This window comes from Natator depressus, chromosome 5 (genome assembly GCF_965152275.1).
Source record: "Natator depressus isolate rNatDep1 chromosome 5, rNatDep2.hap1, whole genome shotgun sequence".
NCBI lineage: Eukaryota > Metazoa > Chordata > Testudines > Cheloniidae > Natator > Natator depressus.
In genome coordinates this window covers 118,104,105-118,123,363 of record NC_134238.1, presented here as the reverse complement: position 1 = coordinate 118,123,363, position 19,259 = coordinate 118,104,105, and the positions used below count along the sequence as shown (strand labels likewise).

The window sequence follows — 19,259 nt, the reverse complement described above, 5'->3', positions numbered from 1 at the left end:
TAATAGAGTTCATCTATAAAAGAAGCCATGATCTATATGATATGTATTGTCTGGTTGGCCTAATTCTGCAGTCGTAGACAAAGCTTCCATTTACTTTAGTAGGAATTATGCCCAAGTTAGGAGTGCAGGATTGAGCCTGGACTGTAGCTATAGGGCCCAATTCTACCCTGCCTTGTAGTTTAAGTAGTCATTTACACCAATTGAAAGTGAGCAAAAAGTATGTGTAAAAACACTACTAAATCAGAATCCTCCGTTCACTTACACCCGTGTTATCATTTCACACCACTTTGCACTCATTTGGACAGATGTGAATAATTGCACAAGGTAAACGGCAGAGGAGAATTAGGCCCAGAGTATGTATGTATATATGTCAGTATAGGTGTGTGTTTGCAACTGATATAGATAATATTAAGGATTTTTTAATTTGCACAGTAGGTAACATGATTAAAGCTATTTCTTTTAATATAATGGGGGTTATTTATTTTTAATTGTCTGCTAAAAATCTGTTTACACAAGGCTCAATCCACAAATGTAAAATGAAAACGCCAGCTTAAAATAAATCACTATTTACTGATTTTATTCATTCATTAGAATGGCTATAAAGGTCACTTTAATTTACAGAAGATCCTTTTCAGCTGGCATTTTAAGATCACTGCAAAATAATAATAAAAATAATTTTGCATAAACAGATAAAAGCTAATTAAGTGTACTGCAGCCTTTCAGGTGTAAAGAAGAACTTTTAAGTATGGTTCTGATATTGGGTTAATTTCCATATGTTTGAAATATGCTTTACAGCTTGGTGATAAAGAGAATGAATTAAACATTAATAAGATGACTGATGCTACATGAGCGCCCCACAAATGTTGGCATGTTGTGTGAAACACAGAAAGTATCTCAAAGATGAAAAAAATCCTTAAATCTATTACTGTGTTCCTCTGACACTCTCTACATCAGATATGAATTAGCCATTCCAGCAAGTCTTTACGTTTTATCAGCATCTTCACAGCACTTAAGAGTGCCTGTGACTTGATTCTACAGTTTTTACCTGTATCCACTGTTACATTTATATGATGCAGTAGAAAGGTATGTCATGCCACTCAGTGTGTATTTTCCATTGTTTATGTCCTGTGGGCTAGGACATGTTACTATTTCACAGGCAGGAGGAGCATGATTCCAAGCACCACTAGCAAGGCACGATGTTTCCTGTTCACCCATCAGATTGTATCCTTTGTTACATCTGCATTAAAAGAAGAAAATCAGTATAAAATACAGACATCTTGTTTGTATAGGATTCTCCCCAAGCAACCCTTTCATCCCCCCCACCCACATACATTACAAAGTGCACAGGATTAGTGCCATTACAAAAATTTGGCTCCACTGATGAACAGCCAAGTTTTCATCAGATTTATGCAAAGGAGAATACTTGTGGCTTCAACTTAAATATTCTCAGAGATCTAAAACGGCTTTGTAGGCTCAGGATTTCCCGCCCCCCTGTAGCTAGGGAAATGCTCTCTCATCCCACTAAAAATCGATGCGATTCCTAGGCGTCAAATTTTCAACAGCACCTAAGTGATTTAGGAGCCCATGTCCCATATGCTTCCAATGAGATTTAGGCTCTGAAGTGCTCAGCTCATTTTTCAAAATAGGACTTAGACTCCTAAGTCGCCTGGCCTCTTTTGAGAAATTGAGCCTAGGTCCGTTAGGTCAGGTAGGCTCAGGCCTGAACAGAATGCAAAGGCCAAAACCACAGAGGGACATTGTGGCTTCAGTCTTTAACTAGCCCCTACGTTGTGGCTGTGTCCTCAAGTCCCTTCACCATCCTTCTGGCCAGTGGGTGGAAGGATGGAGTTGTACTGCATACCCCAGGAGACCGTATGGATGGAATAGTATTTGAGCTAGTGCTGAATATTTTATTCAGAATTTGTAGAAATGCCAAACAAAGAGATTTCACTAAAAAAAGCTGTTTCTTTGGGAAAATAGAAAAAATTTAGCTGGGCCCAACTTGCCAAATTTTCACAAAAAATGTAGGTTTTTGTACCCAGCTCTGCAAAGCAAAAGGGACTATTCCACAGGTCTGGTTAAAAACGCAACATTTCCTACTCTGCAGTGACTTCTGTGATATCCTGGCCATTCAAAGACCCTCTTAAACTCTTCTTTGACATGATGCTGAGAAAATACTTGGCAATCATTAGGCAGCTAGTGTGCTGAGACCACAGCCTATCATGCTGGCTAGTATTGTCTCGTTGTTTCCTCTTGCTCTCCCATCTGTCTGACTGCATTCACCTGTTGATTTTTGTCTTATACTTACACTATAAGCACTCTGAGGCAGGGCCCTATTTTTGTTCGGTGTTTGTACTGCACCTAGAGCAATGAGGTCTAGGTCTGTGACTAGGGATCATAGGTGCTACCTCGATACATATAAAAATAATAATACAGGCTGATACCGGGGTAACTGGGTTTCTGGGGTGATGAATGGGGAGAGAGTAATAGGCCCACTATACTGTACTAGCATTATTTCAAGGGCTTTGTTAATATACAGCCCATTACGTGGAATAAGTAAAACATCATATGCTAACTACAGAATGATTGTCCAGGTACAGTGCTCCGCAATATTCGTTTTCTACCCTGTATATTAAAATAAATGCAACCTAGTATTGTATAATTTGTGAACCCCATGAAAGGATTAATGGGTGAGGTTTTGGGTGGATTCTGTTCATTGTTCCATTACTTTCCCCCTCACTTTGTGCAGGTCAATTACTCTCTTATTAAATCCAGTTGTTTTTCTCATTTGCTTCCAGACTCTTACTACAGTACTGCTCCAAATACAATGAATCTCCTACCTGTACAGCACCTTCTTGCCATATGTAAAATTTGAGCCCTCAATGGCACCATTTTCTGGAATAACTGGACTACCACAGGATACAGCTTTAAAGAGAGAACATCAAAAATAACTGTTTAGACAGCACAGGTCCAAGATGCAGACAAGAAAATTCCGATTTCTGTGGAAATACCAACTAGGGCTGAATCCCGTTGGCCTTACTCACACAAGTACTTGCAATGAGGACATAGTGGGGACTTGCCTGAGTCAGGGAAGCGGGATTTGCTCTTCCAGGAGTAATTGATTTTGCTATAGCTTTATTTGTTAATTATTGGAAACATCTTGGTTGCTTTCATGTCACACTTTTCTCCTAATTGAGGAACAAGAAGCTGGGAAGACTTTTGTCGTCCTATGAGAAGATATCAGCTAGGCAAGCAGATGCTTCATTGCCTAAAATAGAACCTTGCTATGTGCTACTGTCCAGAGTGTCTGCTTTGGCACACTAGTGCTTTGTGGAAGCAGGGGCACTGACTTTTGTAGTCAGCAGTTTGGGCACCAATTCAGAAAAGCACTTTGTCTCTATTAAGCAAAATGCTTACACATGTGCTTAACTTCAAATGCATGCTCTGCCGGATAAGGATGGGACTAATCAGCTGCTTAAAGTTAATATGTGCTTACATGCTTTGCTGAATTAGGGCCTTAGTGTCTATGAAACGTCTGATCAAGATAAATTATTTTTAAAAGGGTAAATCTTTTGTGTCAAGGGGCACGATCGCTTAACAATGAAACTGCAAAAACAAACACATCCCTTTACCTATTTTACTAATATCATTGTCTAGTATAATGGGTGAGAGAATTTTAGACTGTCTAATCTACTCGTCACTATTTATGCTCTTTGAGTTTTATACAGCTTGGACAATGAAAATCAATGAAGTCAGTTTCATCTTTGTTTATAGTTAGTTTCATGCAGAGGTTTTCAGGGTTAGGGTTAGGGTTAAAAGCACTGCAGGGGAATGTTCATTTAAAGACAGCCATTTCCACTGGATTTTTTATTTTATTTTAAAATTTGCATCAAATTCAATTTGACAATGTCCTTTTACAAAACAACATTTCAGAAAAAGTAGTAAGCCCTTAGGGATGTGGAAGCAGAGGAGGAATGGTACACGGATGCTTCACATTGCTCAAGAGGTCCCTTGGATAAAGGTAAAGCCCCGATGGGCTTCTTTGTGCTGGTTGGTCACTGCGCCACGGGACCTCCAGGAGTACAGTGTGGGCATGGGGGTTAAAACAAGGGAAAAAATGACCAGAAAAGCAGGCATATTGGGAGGAAAAACTGATTAGTAAACAAACATTCCCAATTTTCCTACCTTACAGCACAAAAGAACAAAAGTGACAGTATATAACACCTGGCTTGATGTAAGTTATAACTTTCATATGGATCCTAGGGGCACACTTTAAACAGAAGAGCTGTAGAGCAAAGGATCACCTCATTTCCCCCCAAAGGGGTTGAAGATAGTTGCAGCCTCTGGAATTACTGGATTCTGTGTAAGCATGTGGGTAGAGCAGCATTATTTGCAGCATCACTTCAGGGTGTGGTCACCCCTGCCAATGTGAGCCTTGGTTCCGACTGGCCCCTGCTGTGGGTTACGAGAAAAGGCCAATGGCAGACCCAGCAGAGAAGGGAAAATATTCCCAAACAGTGGCGAAGGCAGACAAGCTATGACTTCAGAACCATCTGCTTCATGCACAAGGCATTCTGGGAAGGGGGCTGGTGTCCCCAAACAAAATCACCACTCTCCTGTACCAAGGAGACACGGTGAATCAAGGGGCATCTGATAAAACATGATCCACACTTTAGGCCGAACTCCATAATGCCTATGGCGTCCATGACTAATTTGAGAAAATCCATTCAATTTGCCACCTGGAACGTACTAATGCTAAATGAGGTTGACTGCCAGACTGTGTTAGTCCTAGAGTTGAAAAGATTCAACACTGCAGTTGCGGGGATAACCGAGGCGAGACTTGCAAAAAATGGTCAACATTCTATGGAGAACACAGGTCTACTGTACTCTGGAGGAAACAAGACTCGTTTACAAGGTAGCACTTTAATACATTACTCACAATGTGGCTCCATATTTCTGATCGACCATTATATGCAAGGCTGATGCATTGCCATGGGCAACTGTGCATCGCTGTAGCCTACACTCCCACTGGGGAAGCAACAGATGCTAATAAAGACACATTTTCTCAGCACCTAGCAGCAGAGATGCAATCTGTTCTGCCACACAATGAAATTATACTTGCAGATATGAATGCCACACCAAGTTGTCCCAGAAATGGCTTTGAGCTTATTCTCAGGCTATTTTGCTCTGGAACAGTAATGATAGCTCTGTTATATTTCTCTCCTGTTGTGCTTGTCATAATATGACCATCACCGGCAGTTGGTTCAAGCACTGGGACATCCATTGGGAAACCTGGATATACAATGATGGCTGGACGAGGAAGGAGCTGGATCATATATTGGTCCAGAATTGTAGTACAGCATGGTCATATTGGATTTACAGAGGTGCAGAAGCTTTGGCAACTACTAACCATCTTCTTCTGGTTGCTAAAATGGCAATTACCCCCCTATTTCAACAAAAGAGCAAGCTCGTTATGACACAGTAGGCACAAAGCTTCTATGAAAATTCATAACATAACAACATTACATAACATAACAACATAACGTAGCATAACAAATTCAGTGCACATGGCGTTCTCCTGGATAATGTAGAATAAACTTGGACTGTCATAAGTACAGTCATTTGAGAAGCCATAGATGTCATTCCAAAACTGAAATGCTACAAGTGATGTCACCAGCTATCTGATGAGACATTTCAAATTTTGCCAAAGAAATCTGAGGCCAGAGTGTGCCATGACAACACTGTATGTAAATGTTTACCAGTTATTTTTCAGGTGAGAGCAAAAGGGGACTGTGAAGCTTAGTTTGAGAACTTGGCAAAAGAGGCAAATGAGGGAATAAGATCTAATAAATTACAACCTGCATTCAAAGCTATGAAATAACTTTGATCCAAAATTGGACTTTGGGCAGAGTTTATGCTGCTAAATAAGTCTGATGGTAAAACATGCTCAACCAAGGAAGAAGTCCTCAAAGACAGAAAGAATACTCAGAAGAAACATGGAAAATTATAGACAAAAGAAGAAAACAAAAGGCTCTAGTACTACAACATGTGACTGAAGAAACAAAACACATCTCCAGGAACTTTGACAAAGTAGTAAAGAAATGATGCAAAAAAGAGAAGAGAAGTTGGCTAGAATGTAAGGCTAGTGAAGCTGAAGAAGCAGGGGAAAGAAACGATGCAAGAACAGTATACACGATCCTGAAACAGTTAACAGGATATGGATCAAAATTGAGAAGTGTCCCAGTGAAAGGGAAACCACGAGAAATGTTGAAAACACAGGAGGAACAAGAAAATAGATGGCTGCAACACTTCAAAGAAGTGCTAAACCAACCAGAACCAACTACAAGACTGGAATTTAGCAATGATAAATCATTAGATCTAGATATAGATGTACTGAGGTAAAAATTGAAGAAGTAAAAAAAAGAATTGCAGAGCTGAAAGACAACAAGGCACCTGGTTTGGACGGCATTCATCCTGAGACGCTTAAATATGGAGGCGAAGACATGGAATCAGTCATCTTTTCGCTATGTAACAAAATATGGACGGAGGAGAAAGTGCTGGAAGAATGGACCCTCGTTATCATAATCAAGTTTCCAAAGAATTGCCCAAACTGGAGGGGAGTAACACTTTTATCTGTCACAGGAAAAGTATTAGTAGCAGTCCTCCTTAATAGAAGGAAAGGAAAGATGGATACCATCCGACGTGAACAACGATCTGGATTTAGACAAGGGAGATCGTGCACAGATGCTATTTTCCCCCTGAGACGCGTTATTGAGTACACAAGTGCCATCAATTAGGTGGACTTTCAAAAGGCATTCGACAGTGTAAACAGAGAAACAATGTGGAAAATTGTGGAACAATATGGAATTTCAACAAAATTAATCAACATTATGAAGGCATTCTACGCCAACTCACAATGCTGCATTAAATGGAAAATGGACTGAGTAAGCCATTCAGCATCAAGACAGGTGTAAAGCAGAGGCGCGTACTGTCTCCGTTTTTGTTTATACTAGTCATCGACTATGGATTAAAACAATGTGACAGTGATACATATGGCTTAAAATGGAACAATTCAAGGCTATTTGATCTAGGCTTTGCTGACAACATCTATCTTGTCAATGAAGATGCCAGCGGACTGCAAAAAGGCACAAACCAAGTAAAAGAAGTAATGGAGAAGACAGGCTTTGATACAATGCAAACAAATGTAAAGGCATGTTAATGGGGACTACAGGGAACAAATCAAAATTGAAGAAGAGAAACTGGAGAAGGTGGACAATTTTACATATCTTGGAAGTACCATCAGCCAAGATGGTACCAGTTCCGAGGACATAAGAAGAAGAATCGGGGAGGCAAATGCTGCATTTGGAAGAATCAAAACATCTGGCAACTCAAAAACATCTCCCTCAAGACAAAACTGAACGTGTACAAATCAATTGTTATCGCCATCACAACATACAGCAGTGAGACATAGCAACTTACCAAGAAAGATATGCAAAAGCTGGATGCATTTCATCACAAATGTCTGAGAAGAATATTGGGAATAACATAGAAAGATACGAAGACGAATGAAGTCAGAAAAATTACTGGACAAAGCACCCTCTCACAAATAATCTACAAAAGAAGACATCAGTGGCTGGGACATGTGCTGAGAATGGAAAAAGAATGCTTACTAAATACCACTCTTGAATGAAAGCCAGAAAACGCAAGAGGAAAGAGAGGAAGACCGTGAATAACATGGAAACGAACAGTTTTGAATGACATCAAGCACCTCAACATGAAATAGGAAGATTTGGAGAGAAGGGCAGTTGACAGGCAAGGATGGCAAATGTGGGAAGCCCAATGTGCAGCATAGCACGGGACGGACTAAGGTCTAAGGAAGGCACTTAAACATCCTGAAGAGACTTCATGTGGGTGTATTAGTAGTAGATGCAAACTCTGACCCTGAAACGTGGGTAGATGTATCTACGACGGAAGAGGTCCACTCTGCCATAAAGAAACTGGGAAGTGGGCATGCTACTGGACCCGATGGCATAACACCCAAACTCCTCAGGTGCACCACAGAGCCCGTAAGTGTAACATTATACCATCCTTTTGTCTGGGCTTTGACTACTGGGCAGATATCAGCAGAGTAGATGAAAAGGATGGTCATCCCACTGGGGAAAGGCACTGAGGGCTATCACTACATGCCAATAACTCTGCTTGCTGTTCCCAGAAAAGTTTTTACACTTGTCCTACTTGTCCCTGCCCCAGCCTCTTCTTGTGAAATGCCACTGCCCCGAGCAATCAGGTTTTACTGCTGGACGATCTACAATGGTATACTTGCTCTTCATCTTTTATCTGAGATCCATTGCAAATTCAATTGTCCTTTGACGGCAGCATATGTAGACCTAAAGGCAGCCTTCGATCCTGTTGACAGAGCTACCCGGTGGAAGGCCCTAGTGGCATTCCTGACATCCACATGAAGTTAATTTAAGACCTACATAATGACTATGGGGCATGGATGTGATGGGAGACCCACAGATCCAACAGGTCTTACTCTAGATCTGGGATGAAGCAGGGCTGTGTCCTCGCCCTAGGCCTATTCTGCCGCACAGCACATTGGCTCCTTGAATATGTCTCTGCAAATACCAGTGTAATTGCCGGTTCAACTTCTTTTACAGACTTGGACTATGCGGATGATGTCGCCCTCTTCGACCAGGATGCAAATGACCTTAAAGATGCACGAGGGAGCTTCCAGCTCGTGGCAGCTGCCCTTGGACTAAGGATTTATTGGGTAAAAACAAAAATTCAGAGTATCAGCACAAAAGTTGTGAGAGAAGACATCTGTGCTGCCAGACAAACTGTGTAAGTAGTGGATGATTTCATCTATTGAGGCAGTAACATTGTCATTGACTGATGGACATGCTAAGAAGAATCAGTTCAGAAACCTCAGCCATGAAGGACCTGCATAGTGTCTGGAGCCAAAAGAAGGTGAAATTACATATAAAGTATGGATTTATCAAACCTCTGTGCTTCCGATCCTCTTATATGGATCTGAAACATGGATATGGCTTAAACAAGACATCCGGAGGCTGGAGGCATTTCATATGCACTGCCAGTGGCAACTACTGAGCATAAGATGGTTTTATTTGATCAGTAATAGGGATGTATCATTGAGAACTGGCCTCGAGAGGACTGAAGTCATCATCAGTCGCTGCCGGTTGGCACTTGTTGGACATATAGCCCACTGTGGAGATAAAGTCTCTGCACATCAAGCCCTAGATCAGACTTGAGACCAGGTGGGGACACCGGCCAGCCACAGATTAGTGTCAGCCACACAGTCTTCCGCACACAGTCTTCCTGGCTGCACTGGATCAGTAATAACCCTGTGGAGCTTTCAGATGCCTGGAATAAAACCATACAATGTGGCCATGAATATTCAACGCTATGGACCTTTGCTGTATAAGCATATTGTTGTAGTGGTTAAGCAGAAAGAGAGATATTGCTTCTGGGGACACTACCCACCTTCAGTTAATCAAAAGTTTGATTAACTGGAGGTAAATAATTGGGACTATGCCCCACAGATATGCCTGATGTGAAGTGGTTTTTCTGGTCCTCCATCCATCTCTACATAGAAAGCCATTTCGATTCCTTCTTTTCCTCCATTGTGCTTTAACACCAACTGTTGAATTTCCTTTCAGTAAACACACAGTAGTGCTCCAAGACAATACCTTCACAGTATGGTATAAGGTGGCTCCATTCTCCAGACTGCAAACATGTGACTCTAGTTGCTCCTATCAACTGGAAACCCTCTTCACAGGAGAAAGTAACTTCACTACCAACACTGTAATTGTCACCATAAGAATGACCATGTTCTGGATTTCCTGGATTCTTGCATTTTACTGGTTCTGTGAAAGCAGACATACCATCAACAGAGCGTACTAACAACAGGCGTGTGGCATCACTAAACGTGAGTGCTTACAAACAAGCTGAGTGACATTTGTCTAGGCATTTTGTGAAAATCAGACAAAAAAAGAATGGGGAAAAATATCTATATGTATTTTTAAGAATCTCCTCAGCTTTTCTCTGTTCCTCATGTAAGCTGGGTCCACTATAAGCTTGTGCAACTGAATTAATTTCAGTGCAGTTGACCCTTCTTGCACTGGGACTGAACTAGTATCATTAACCAGCTCCAACCTCAAGTTTTCCCTCCACGGGATACAGTGTGGTCCAGGCATATAGGGCACTGGACTGCGAGTCAGGTGACATATCTATTTCCAAATCTTCCACTGTGCTGGCATTTGACCATAGCAAGTTAGTTAGGTCAAAATTTTCAAACTTCAGTGCCTAATGTTAGGCATCCCGATCCATATTTAGGCACTTACATTTTACATATTTCTTTGTGCATTTGAAAGCGCAGGTCTACTTTGAAGAGTGATGCTACAAAAATGGCAATGTGGGGGATCCAAATTTACTGTCTCGTGATTTCTAAAGTAAATGTGCTCAGGTTACAAGAAAGAAGTTTGTTGTTGGTTTTTTTTTTTTTACCCGCTATCCCTTTACCACAAAGAGGCCTCCTTAATCTACGAAGCGAGAGTAGGCCTCCTTTGCCATCCCCAGGTAGTTGAAAATTTGATCTCATTACCTGCACATTTTTTGCCATCGCCTGTATGAGGAGGGATACAAGTACATACATAGGACCCGTTTGTATTAAGGCAAGAAGCATGCTCATCGCAATCTGATCCAACAGCACATTCATCGACATCTGCAAAAATAAATGTCCTGAGGGCAGTGTTTGTAAAGAACATTGTTTTCAATTTACATCACTCGAAATGTCTGCCAGGATCATTTTAAAAGGTATCATTAAAAACCCACCATTAACTGAATCACTTCTCTGATGCATTGTAACAGTGGAAATAAAAATAGAATAATAAAATGGAATATTTATACAAACAGTTAATTTAGTGTAAAATAAAAGATTGCCAACATTAGGGGAAACTGGAAACAGTCTGTTACTCCACATTCAGGGAATATTCTCATTGAGCCCAGGAAATGTCCTATTATGCCAGTTATTTTGTTTCCAGGAAGGCATATGAATAGGTGTTTTAGTTCATACTGAGAGAGGGGTGTACCCTAGTGGTTTGGGCAAAAGGATAGGAGTGAGGACTCTTTCAATCTAAACTCTACTCACATCCTCTTTATATCTCAGCTTTCTCATCTGTAAAATGGTGGACATGATTGCTTAGCTCACAGGGTAAGCACTTTGATCAGAAAACACAGAAACAGCCCTTTCTGTGCTGAGCAGACTGTTACTACATTAGAAGCCTGCTAAGATGTTTGGAGTTGTCTGATATTGGAAAGGTTAAAATGAGGTAGAAATCTATAATTACAATTATTAATTATGTGAATGACGATAGTGCCTAAGAACCTCTACCAAAGATCTAGGCCCCGTTATGCTAGGTGCTCTACCGACAATCCAACAAAAGAGACCGTCCCTGCCCCCCGTTTGTTTCATTTCATATTCTAATCACTGGCTTTCTACTGTGGAGAAGCAAGCTCGGTATGTATACGAGTTACCTATTGTAGGGAACGGTTCAAAACTATCTCATTGAAAAATCCCAGCAGCAGGGATTATTCCTTATATAAACCAGATCCTTTTGGGGCAGGAAAATTCTTCATTAAGAACTACTCAACAGAACGATGTTGTACGGGCTCCACAATGCAAACACACTGCTGTGGTTATTGTCAGCAAAGCATTTATCCCAGTCTCTGCAAACAATGCAGAAATACTGGAGTGACTGGGCAACAAACAAACAAACGTAGGGCTGTCTACTCCTTAGGAGTGTGTACTTATTCTCAACCATTTAACCAAACAATCCAATACAAACAATAATTCTAAACGGAAAAGGTTTTTCACATTGGTGCATGGCAATGAAAAATGTTAAGAGATAAAACATATGGGGAGTCTAATTCCCCACTGCCTTGCACGCACTTTAACCAGCTTACACCTGTGTCAAGAGAGCTCAAAGTGGATATAAAATGCTATCAAATCAGAATGGTAGGGACTGACCCTCCAACGCTCTGCACTTTGTGCAGTCATTTACGCTACAGCAAGGGGCATGTAAATCATTATTATTCTGATCTTGTCACATTTTACATCCACTTTAGACTGGTGTAAATGACTGCATAAGGTGCAGGGCCATGAGGAATCAGGCACGTTGTGTTTCCCACGCAATGCACACTCACTTTTCACCCATGTAAATGACTACACAATGTGCTAGGCAGTGGAGACTCAGGTTCCTGGTGTGTAGTGCAAGGTCTTGGCTTCTAACATGCTATGGCTTGGGTTCCGAGTCCTCCAGAAACCATGCAAGGTTTGGCAGGGCCCAGATATGGTGAACTTAAGACCTGTTATAAAATGGACCTGTTTTCACAGGCTTTTTCTGCGAGGGAGAGAATAGTGAGAGGGTAGAACAACAGATGGGGTGAGATCAGCTTTGCGGTTGTAACGGAGACTGTTGGAGACTATGCTATGCAATGGAGGTCATGTATAAAGGGAGCTTATGTTGGATTGGAAGATCTTTGGCTTCGCTTTTAACATGGTCTTCATGTTTTCTGATGACTTAATGAGCCTAGAGTGTGAGATGAGCGCTACAAAAGTTAAAATAAAATAAACACAATTCAAATGCAAATCACATTGGGCCCTATCTTGCAAGTCTTACCAATGTCAATCTCCCACTGGAGTCAATGGGAGTTTTGGAAGAGGAAGAGGAGCAGGATTTAGCCTGTAACATCAATAATACAGCCACGTAAGTGACATATCTCACCAAGGCAAGACGGCGAGATGCCATTCCAGCTTCCATTGTCAGTGCAGAACATCCTTGAATCCCCCAACAAATAATAGCCATTATTGCACTGGTAGCTAACCGTGCTACCCGCAAAGAAGTCCTCAGCAGAATAAAATCCATTTTCTAAAGGTGGAGGCACTCCACAGCTGATTCCTGCACACCAGAGACAAGGAGAGTAAAAACACGTTAGCCGATCAGACACATTCCGTGAATCACCTCCTGGCACCAGGGCAGTTAGCGCGAGACTGAACTCCTGAAGAAATCTCAGAGCCAACTGCATGCCTGGTGTAGCTCCACTGAAGTCAAAGAAGCTTTATCAGGGATCATTTTGGCCCTTAAAGTTCAGCTTTTACAGCTAGGATTTTCTAGTGATGGGCTGTGAATAGAAATGCACAGTGAAGACTGCAGTGAAAGAGCCTCTGAGGATTAATACACTGTCTCTGCAGCTGAAAACATGTGTATGTGAATAGACTGTTCATAAAGGTGAAGGCCTGACAGCCCTAGAGACTGACGTCCTCTGTTTGTCCACAGAAAAGGTTCAGCACCACCAGCAAAAAGGCAAGTTTCTCCACACATCCCTAGTCAATGTGTCTCAACTCAGGTGCACAAGGGACATGTCTCAAAGTGAGAGGGAATCTCAGGCTCTATGCCTGAGGCTGCCAACAAGGCTGCTAATCAGTTTCAGGTATGGGGATGGTTTTTTTTACCTGAATTCAATTCCCTGCTCTGCCACAGACCGTGTGACCTCGGACAAGACACGTAGGACCAGAGTGCAATGGGAGCTAAGTGCCTAGATATACCTTTAAAAATCTGGCCCATAAGTCTCTCTGTGGTTCAGTTCCCCACTTGTAAAATGGGCATAACAGCACTTCCCTACCTCACAGGGATATCGTGAGGATAAAAACACCACAGATTGCGAGATGCTTGATATCATGGTAATGGAGGCCATATAACTACCACAGTTAGAACTACTGTCAATTTCATGAATGACAATACCAACAGATAAATGTCAGGGGAAGAAGACACAAGCCCTTGACAGCAGTATGGAAGGAAAGACTCCCAGTGGATCAAGCTAATAGTAATAACCCAGCACTCATAGACCCTGATTCAAAGCTCACTGAAGTCAGTAAAAAGCTCCTTATGGACTCCTATAGGTTTTGGATCAGGGCTATATTGTGCTTTTCATCCATAGATCTCAAAGTATTTTACAAAGAAAGGAAGTATAATTATGCCCAACTTACAGATGGGGAAAATCGAGGTCACACAGTAAGTCAGTGACAGGGCTGGGAATCAAACCCACACTGCTGAGTACCAGTCCAATGCCCTATCTACTGCACCACACCACCTCCCTAAATAGTATGAAATCAGAAGGAGCTGGAGGAGAATTTTGCTACATGGCTGCCTCAATCTCACCATTGCTGAAAAAAAAAAGTCAGATACAGTTGATTTTTTAAGCTTTTCTCCAAATTTGCTTATGATCTAAGGGGCAAGACTTGGGAGGCTGTGAGGCGCTGGATAAATCATCAGGTCTGTGTTACGTTCTCAGGAGTCCTTGTTTTAATTGCATCCAAACAAAGAAGCCAAGATTTCCTAAGCGTGGCTTGTGACTGATACAGCAGCCTGCAGATGCAGGCTGCTACGCTAACACAGTCTACTCACTTTCACAGCGGGGAAGAGGTCGAGTCCATTGTCCCAAATTTAGACAGTGCTGGACAGAGTTCCCCACTATTTGGAAGCCTGGATCACAGGAAAGGCTCACTTTTGACCCTGGCTTTAAATTGGTTGATGAAGCCCGCAGATGAGGTATGGATCCTTCTAAGGATTGGCAATCTGAGGACAAAATGCACACACAACAGACTTAGCCTTGAATCAAAACAAATGTATTTGTTTTTAAATATCTGTGATGCTGTGCATGTTTATCTGGGAATCATATTAATGGAAAGTGTTATACTATAAGATGTATATATTATTTCCAGATTCAAAGAGCTTCCCTATATCAACATATATGAACTAAAATATATTTCCAAGCAAAAGGAGGAAACAAAAAGATACCACAATATATTCAAACTATTGTGAGCATGAATGAGTGGAAAAATCCTCCATTTGATCCAATATCATCAATCATCACTCTTTCAACATCTCAATACAGGAAGCCATAAATCTCTGTTTGAGATTCCAATGAACTTTTGTTACAAAACACTGGAATTTTAGGAACGAAGACTGAATGTACCAACCATTAAATTATCAAAATAATGTATTCAAGGCTAGTAGGACAGGGGTCACATTATAGCACATTTAACCTTATAAAAAGTCTTACTGTGTTATTACTCGGAACAAAAACACTTCTAGGAGATAAAGTTCTAACCGGCACAAAATATGCTCCTGTAATCTATCTTCACTCTTCCAATAACCCCAGGCAGGAAATCTGGCCAGGCCAATACATTTCCTTTTCGCAGTTCTTCTGGACAGGAAGTAGCTAGGGATTTTACCTAAGGTTCAAAACACATGTTAGATAGAGTTTGCTAACTAACAGACAGCTTTGTAAGAAAAGAACACAAACAAACTTTTCCTCTCACATCTGCAGTACTGAACCTAGAATCTGATTCAAAGCCCATTGAGTCAGTGAGAGTCTTTCCATGACTTTAGTGGGCTTTTTGAGCAAGCTTATAGGTATTCTGCTCTTCTTATTTGTCTGGATCACCTATTGTCATCAGTGCAATGCTGGAACACTGAAGCAATTTACTACTGGGTGGATCTGACAGAAGAGTATTGTCCTACAGGTGATGTAGGAAACATGCTAATTTAAAACCCTCTATGTATGCCTATTTGGCAGAACAGTGTATTTACCCCACAGATTAAAAACAGGTGAGGGGAAAGAATCTGAGCAGATTCTCAAGTATTTGTAAAGGGAAACTTTTACCATTAGAAATAATGGAATATGAACTTATAAGAACAATAGTTCTGAAATAGTTTTATTTCTTGATACCTAATTTTAAGGACAGTAAACACAACATGAAGCTTTAAAAAAAGATGTATCCTGGAAACCAGAAATTAAGTTTTCTGAATTCCTTAAATAAACCAGGCTGTTATGTGACTTTGCAAAACACGATAGGCCAGATTTTGGACACACCACAGTTAACGGGAATTAACTAGAAGAAGGATTGGGCCCTATTATAAGTGAGCACTGAATGTGAAATTGGGATGCATGAGGACAGGATAAAAGAACTGCTATGTTGTTAGATTAATGGATGGCTAGATAGCCTGAACTGGATGAAACTTTTTTGATGGAATAGTTTTCCATACAAAAATGCAGTTTAGTCAAAATTGCAATCTTTTGTGGGACCATGTCGATTTTTACAAAATTTTCAATGGGAAAAAGTCAAATCATTTTGACTTTCTCATTTAATTTTGACAAGATTAAAAACATTTAGATTTTCTCCCTTTGAAACCTTTTATTTAGACTTTCAGATTCTATTAACATACTGATCTTATTATATGTATTATTACATTTTATATTATATTATGTTCACTATATTTAATATTTTACAATATATTATGTTCTGACAAGTATTAACACTTAACATTTTGATAGTTCTGAATCAAAATGATGGGAAACTGCAGGATTTCTTTCTGATCTAGAATGAAAACTAATTTTGAAATGTCAGATTTTCCAGTTCCAAGCATTTGTACCTGAGGGCAGCAAAGTCATGTACCATAACTCAATCACACAATGAGACAATAACTCATTGTATATCCAGAATGTATATCCAATAGATTAAACCTCATTAATGAGAACCAGTCGTCGTTTTCCTGAGGAAGATGTAGCCATGACAGTATTTTGAGCCATATACTATAGTTATGACCATCAGGAAATATGGGATGGAGATATATAGAAAGAATGCACAGATGGTGCATTTCAGCATTCCCACCATCACTCAGCAATGGGAGCCTGCGGTTCACAGTGTCAAGTTAAAAAGCATAAAAAAACCAGTAGTGGACTGCTTTTGATGGGAAGATTTGTTATGCAACAGCAATGGAATGCAGAAGACCTTTACGCCTCACCATGGTAGAGTTGCCACAACTGCAGTGGCGCATTGCAAACCTGAGCAAACTGCCTTTCTGCAGGAGACGGCAAGACATCGCGACTGGGTGACACAAGGGGGAAATCAGAATGCTTTCCTGTGCACAGTGAAATGGAGTGGATTGTCTGATTGTCTCAAAAACTCTTCATGCAAGTTTTGTTCTCTTCATTGATGGATTTACGTTAATAACACACTAATACTAGACATTTATTTTCTCCTCGCAGTTCAGTAGCCAAGTGGAAATATACAGCCCTGAGTAAAGCACTGTGTCAGTACCTGAGCCCTGCATCCTTGTACTCTGTGGGAGAAGGATATATGTTGGTTTAATGGGGGTTTTCCTCAAGAGACATGGACACTCAAAAAAGTTAAAATTTGCTGCTGTGACCTGTCCATGCCTGGTAAATGTTGGACAGAGGACTGATTTATTTTCTGTGTCCTTTCCTTTCAATAAAATTCTAAATACAGGGCGTTAGTCACCAAGCAGAAGTGATCTGGGGCAAAAGCCCAGGTTGCACAGTATGCAGTCCCTGAGCTTAAATGTTCAGTAGAAAAAAATGTAGATAGGTTTGTGACCACGGGATGTCACATTAGACATTGAGCAGTGACCCCAAGCATGGTCCTAGTGCGCTGACTGCATCATCTTGCAGGAGAGGCTAAGGTTCTGTTGGACACACAGAAAGATTTTTAACTCTCTTTAAAAGTGAGGGTATTTATGGGCTTTTTTAAAAAATACATAAAACCTGGGATGATTAGACAGTTGAGTGAAGAAAGCGGAAAGGAAGGTCTTGGAATCAGCCTTCCCCAATTTCGCAGGAAAAGAAAGTAAAAGAGCTCCTGGAATAGAGTCCAAAAGCCCTTATATAAACTGTAATGCCATAACCTCACTGCAAAGGTCCTATTGAGTATATTACAGCTCTCCCTAGCTGGCCTAAGACAGAAGCATTGCTCTCAGCCAAGCAACTGCTTAAAGTGATAAATGCCCTACAGAAGACAAATGTGCAGTAAAAGAAGATTAAGGGCTTCCATCCCTCTAATAGGAAGGGGAGAAGTACCCCTCTGAAGGAAAATGGTTATTTAATTAAAAAAACATGTTGATATCTGAACTAGTGCATTCCATGGCTGTGCTGAAGAGTGACTCTAGTAATTCCCCGGTGCAAAAAGGAATGTTTTCTATGGCCACATGCAAAGTTGGATTAAAAATTGCGAAGAATAAGGAAGAGCAGCCCAAGGAGGAAAGCGTTGGTGTGGTTTAACCCCCTCTCTCATCGCACACAGCAATGGACTGGAAGGGGATTGGCCTGGTTAGGAGAACAGATATGCAAATCTGTGCAGAAGCTGTGGAATATTTCATGAAGGATGGGAAAAAAAACAAACAAGCAGTGGCCTGCCTGAAATGGGTGGCTGGTCTCTGTGCTGTTTCTGATGGATAAGTATCCATATCACAAACACATGTCACAAGGTAGCATCTTGTTGTCAGCCTCAGTGAGGAGGGCAGGTATTTAATGATTATGGCAACCAAACTACTCTCACCTCCTCCCACCCTGCTTGGCCTGATCTACACTGAAGTATAAAAGATTGTACAACTGGATGGAGCTGGTACATGGACCAGGCACCAGCAGCCTGACCTATTTTTACTGAAGCATCTTCAAAAAAAACTCCTTCCTGCAGCACAGGCTGCTGAAAAATGGTCCAGGCTAGGGCACCAAACTGTTTTGGAACCATTTGGAATTGTGGGGGAGATCTCCCTAGTGCAGACACAAGGTAAGAGGATATTGGATGGGGAAAGGGAAGGGACCTTCCCCCTGACTGACGTACAGAGAACTTCATTTTCCACTGCTGTCAGGTCAGCATCTTTTATGAGTGTTAACCTCACTCACAAACCAAAACAAATCAAACCAAAAAAAAATCCCAACCCAGACTACAGCAAAAATGAAAGAGCACTGGGTTTGACCTGAAGATGATGAACATGTCAATGGACAGCTAATAGTACATCTAAAGAAGTCTTAAAGCATTTATTTAGTCTCTCTCTTATTCAATTGGCAACGTATTCTGTACATCATTATTCCGTTCCGTTTCATGGAGGCTTGTAGGAAGAAAAGGCTTACCAATAATCTCAGTAGGCTAAAGCTCTAGCGTATAACATAACTTTGAAATAAACACAGACAAAGAAGATGATTTACTATTTCAAGCTCCAATAACAAAAGAGGTAAAAAGTTTATGGGAAATTTACTTGGCTAGTTTTCCTGTTGTGGTCTCACATCTGTTTTTTAGCATTAAGACCATGGATTATGGGACATACCATAATTGAAGGATAGGATTTTCAAAAGCACTTTTCATTGGACTAACTCTG

The 19,259-nt window shown here is 40.9% G+C and overlaps 1 protein-coding gene across 2 annotated transcripts in view; it reads right to left on the bottom strand.

Moving 5' to 3' along the window:
• Positions 1–19,259, bottom strand: part of SVEP1 (sushi, von Willebrand factor type A, EGF and pentraxin domain containing 1) — a 165,313-nt gene that overhangs the window by 49,150 nt on the left and 96,904 nt on the right. For both annotated transcript variants that reach the window (XM_074953510.1, XM_074953509.1), the window contains 7 exons: positions 15,193–15,316; positions 14,487–14,657; positions 12,807–12,980; positions 10,625–10,744; positions 9,711–9,887; positions 2,841–2,925; positions 1,046–1,237 (listed from right to left, as the gene is read on the bottom strand). In XM_074953510.1, the coding sequence (XP_074809611.1) occupies positions 1,046–1,237; positions 2,841–2,925; positions 9,711–9,887; positions 10,625–10,744; positions 12,807–12,980; positions 14,487–14,657; positions 15,193–15,316 (1,043 nt within the window). The remainder of the gene's footprint in view (positions 1–1,045; positions 1,238–2,840; positions 2,926–9,710; positions 9,888–10,624; positions 10,745–12,806; positions 12,981–14,486; positions 14,658–15,192; positions 15,317–19,259) is intronic.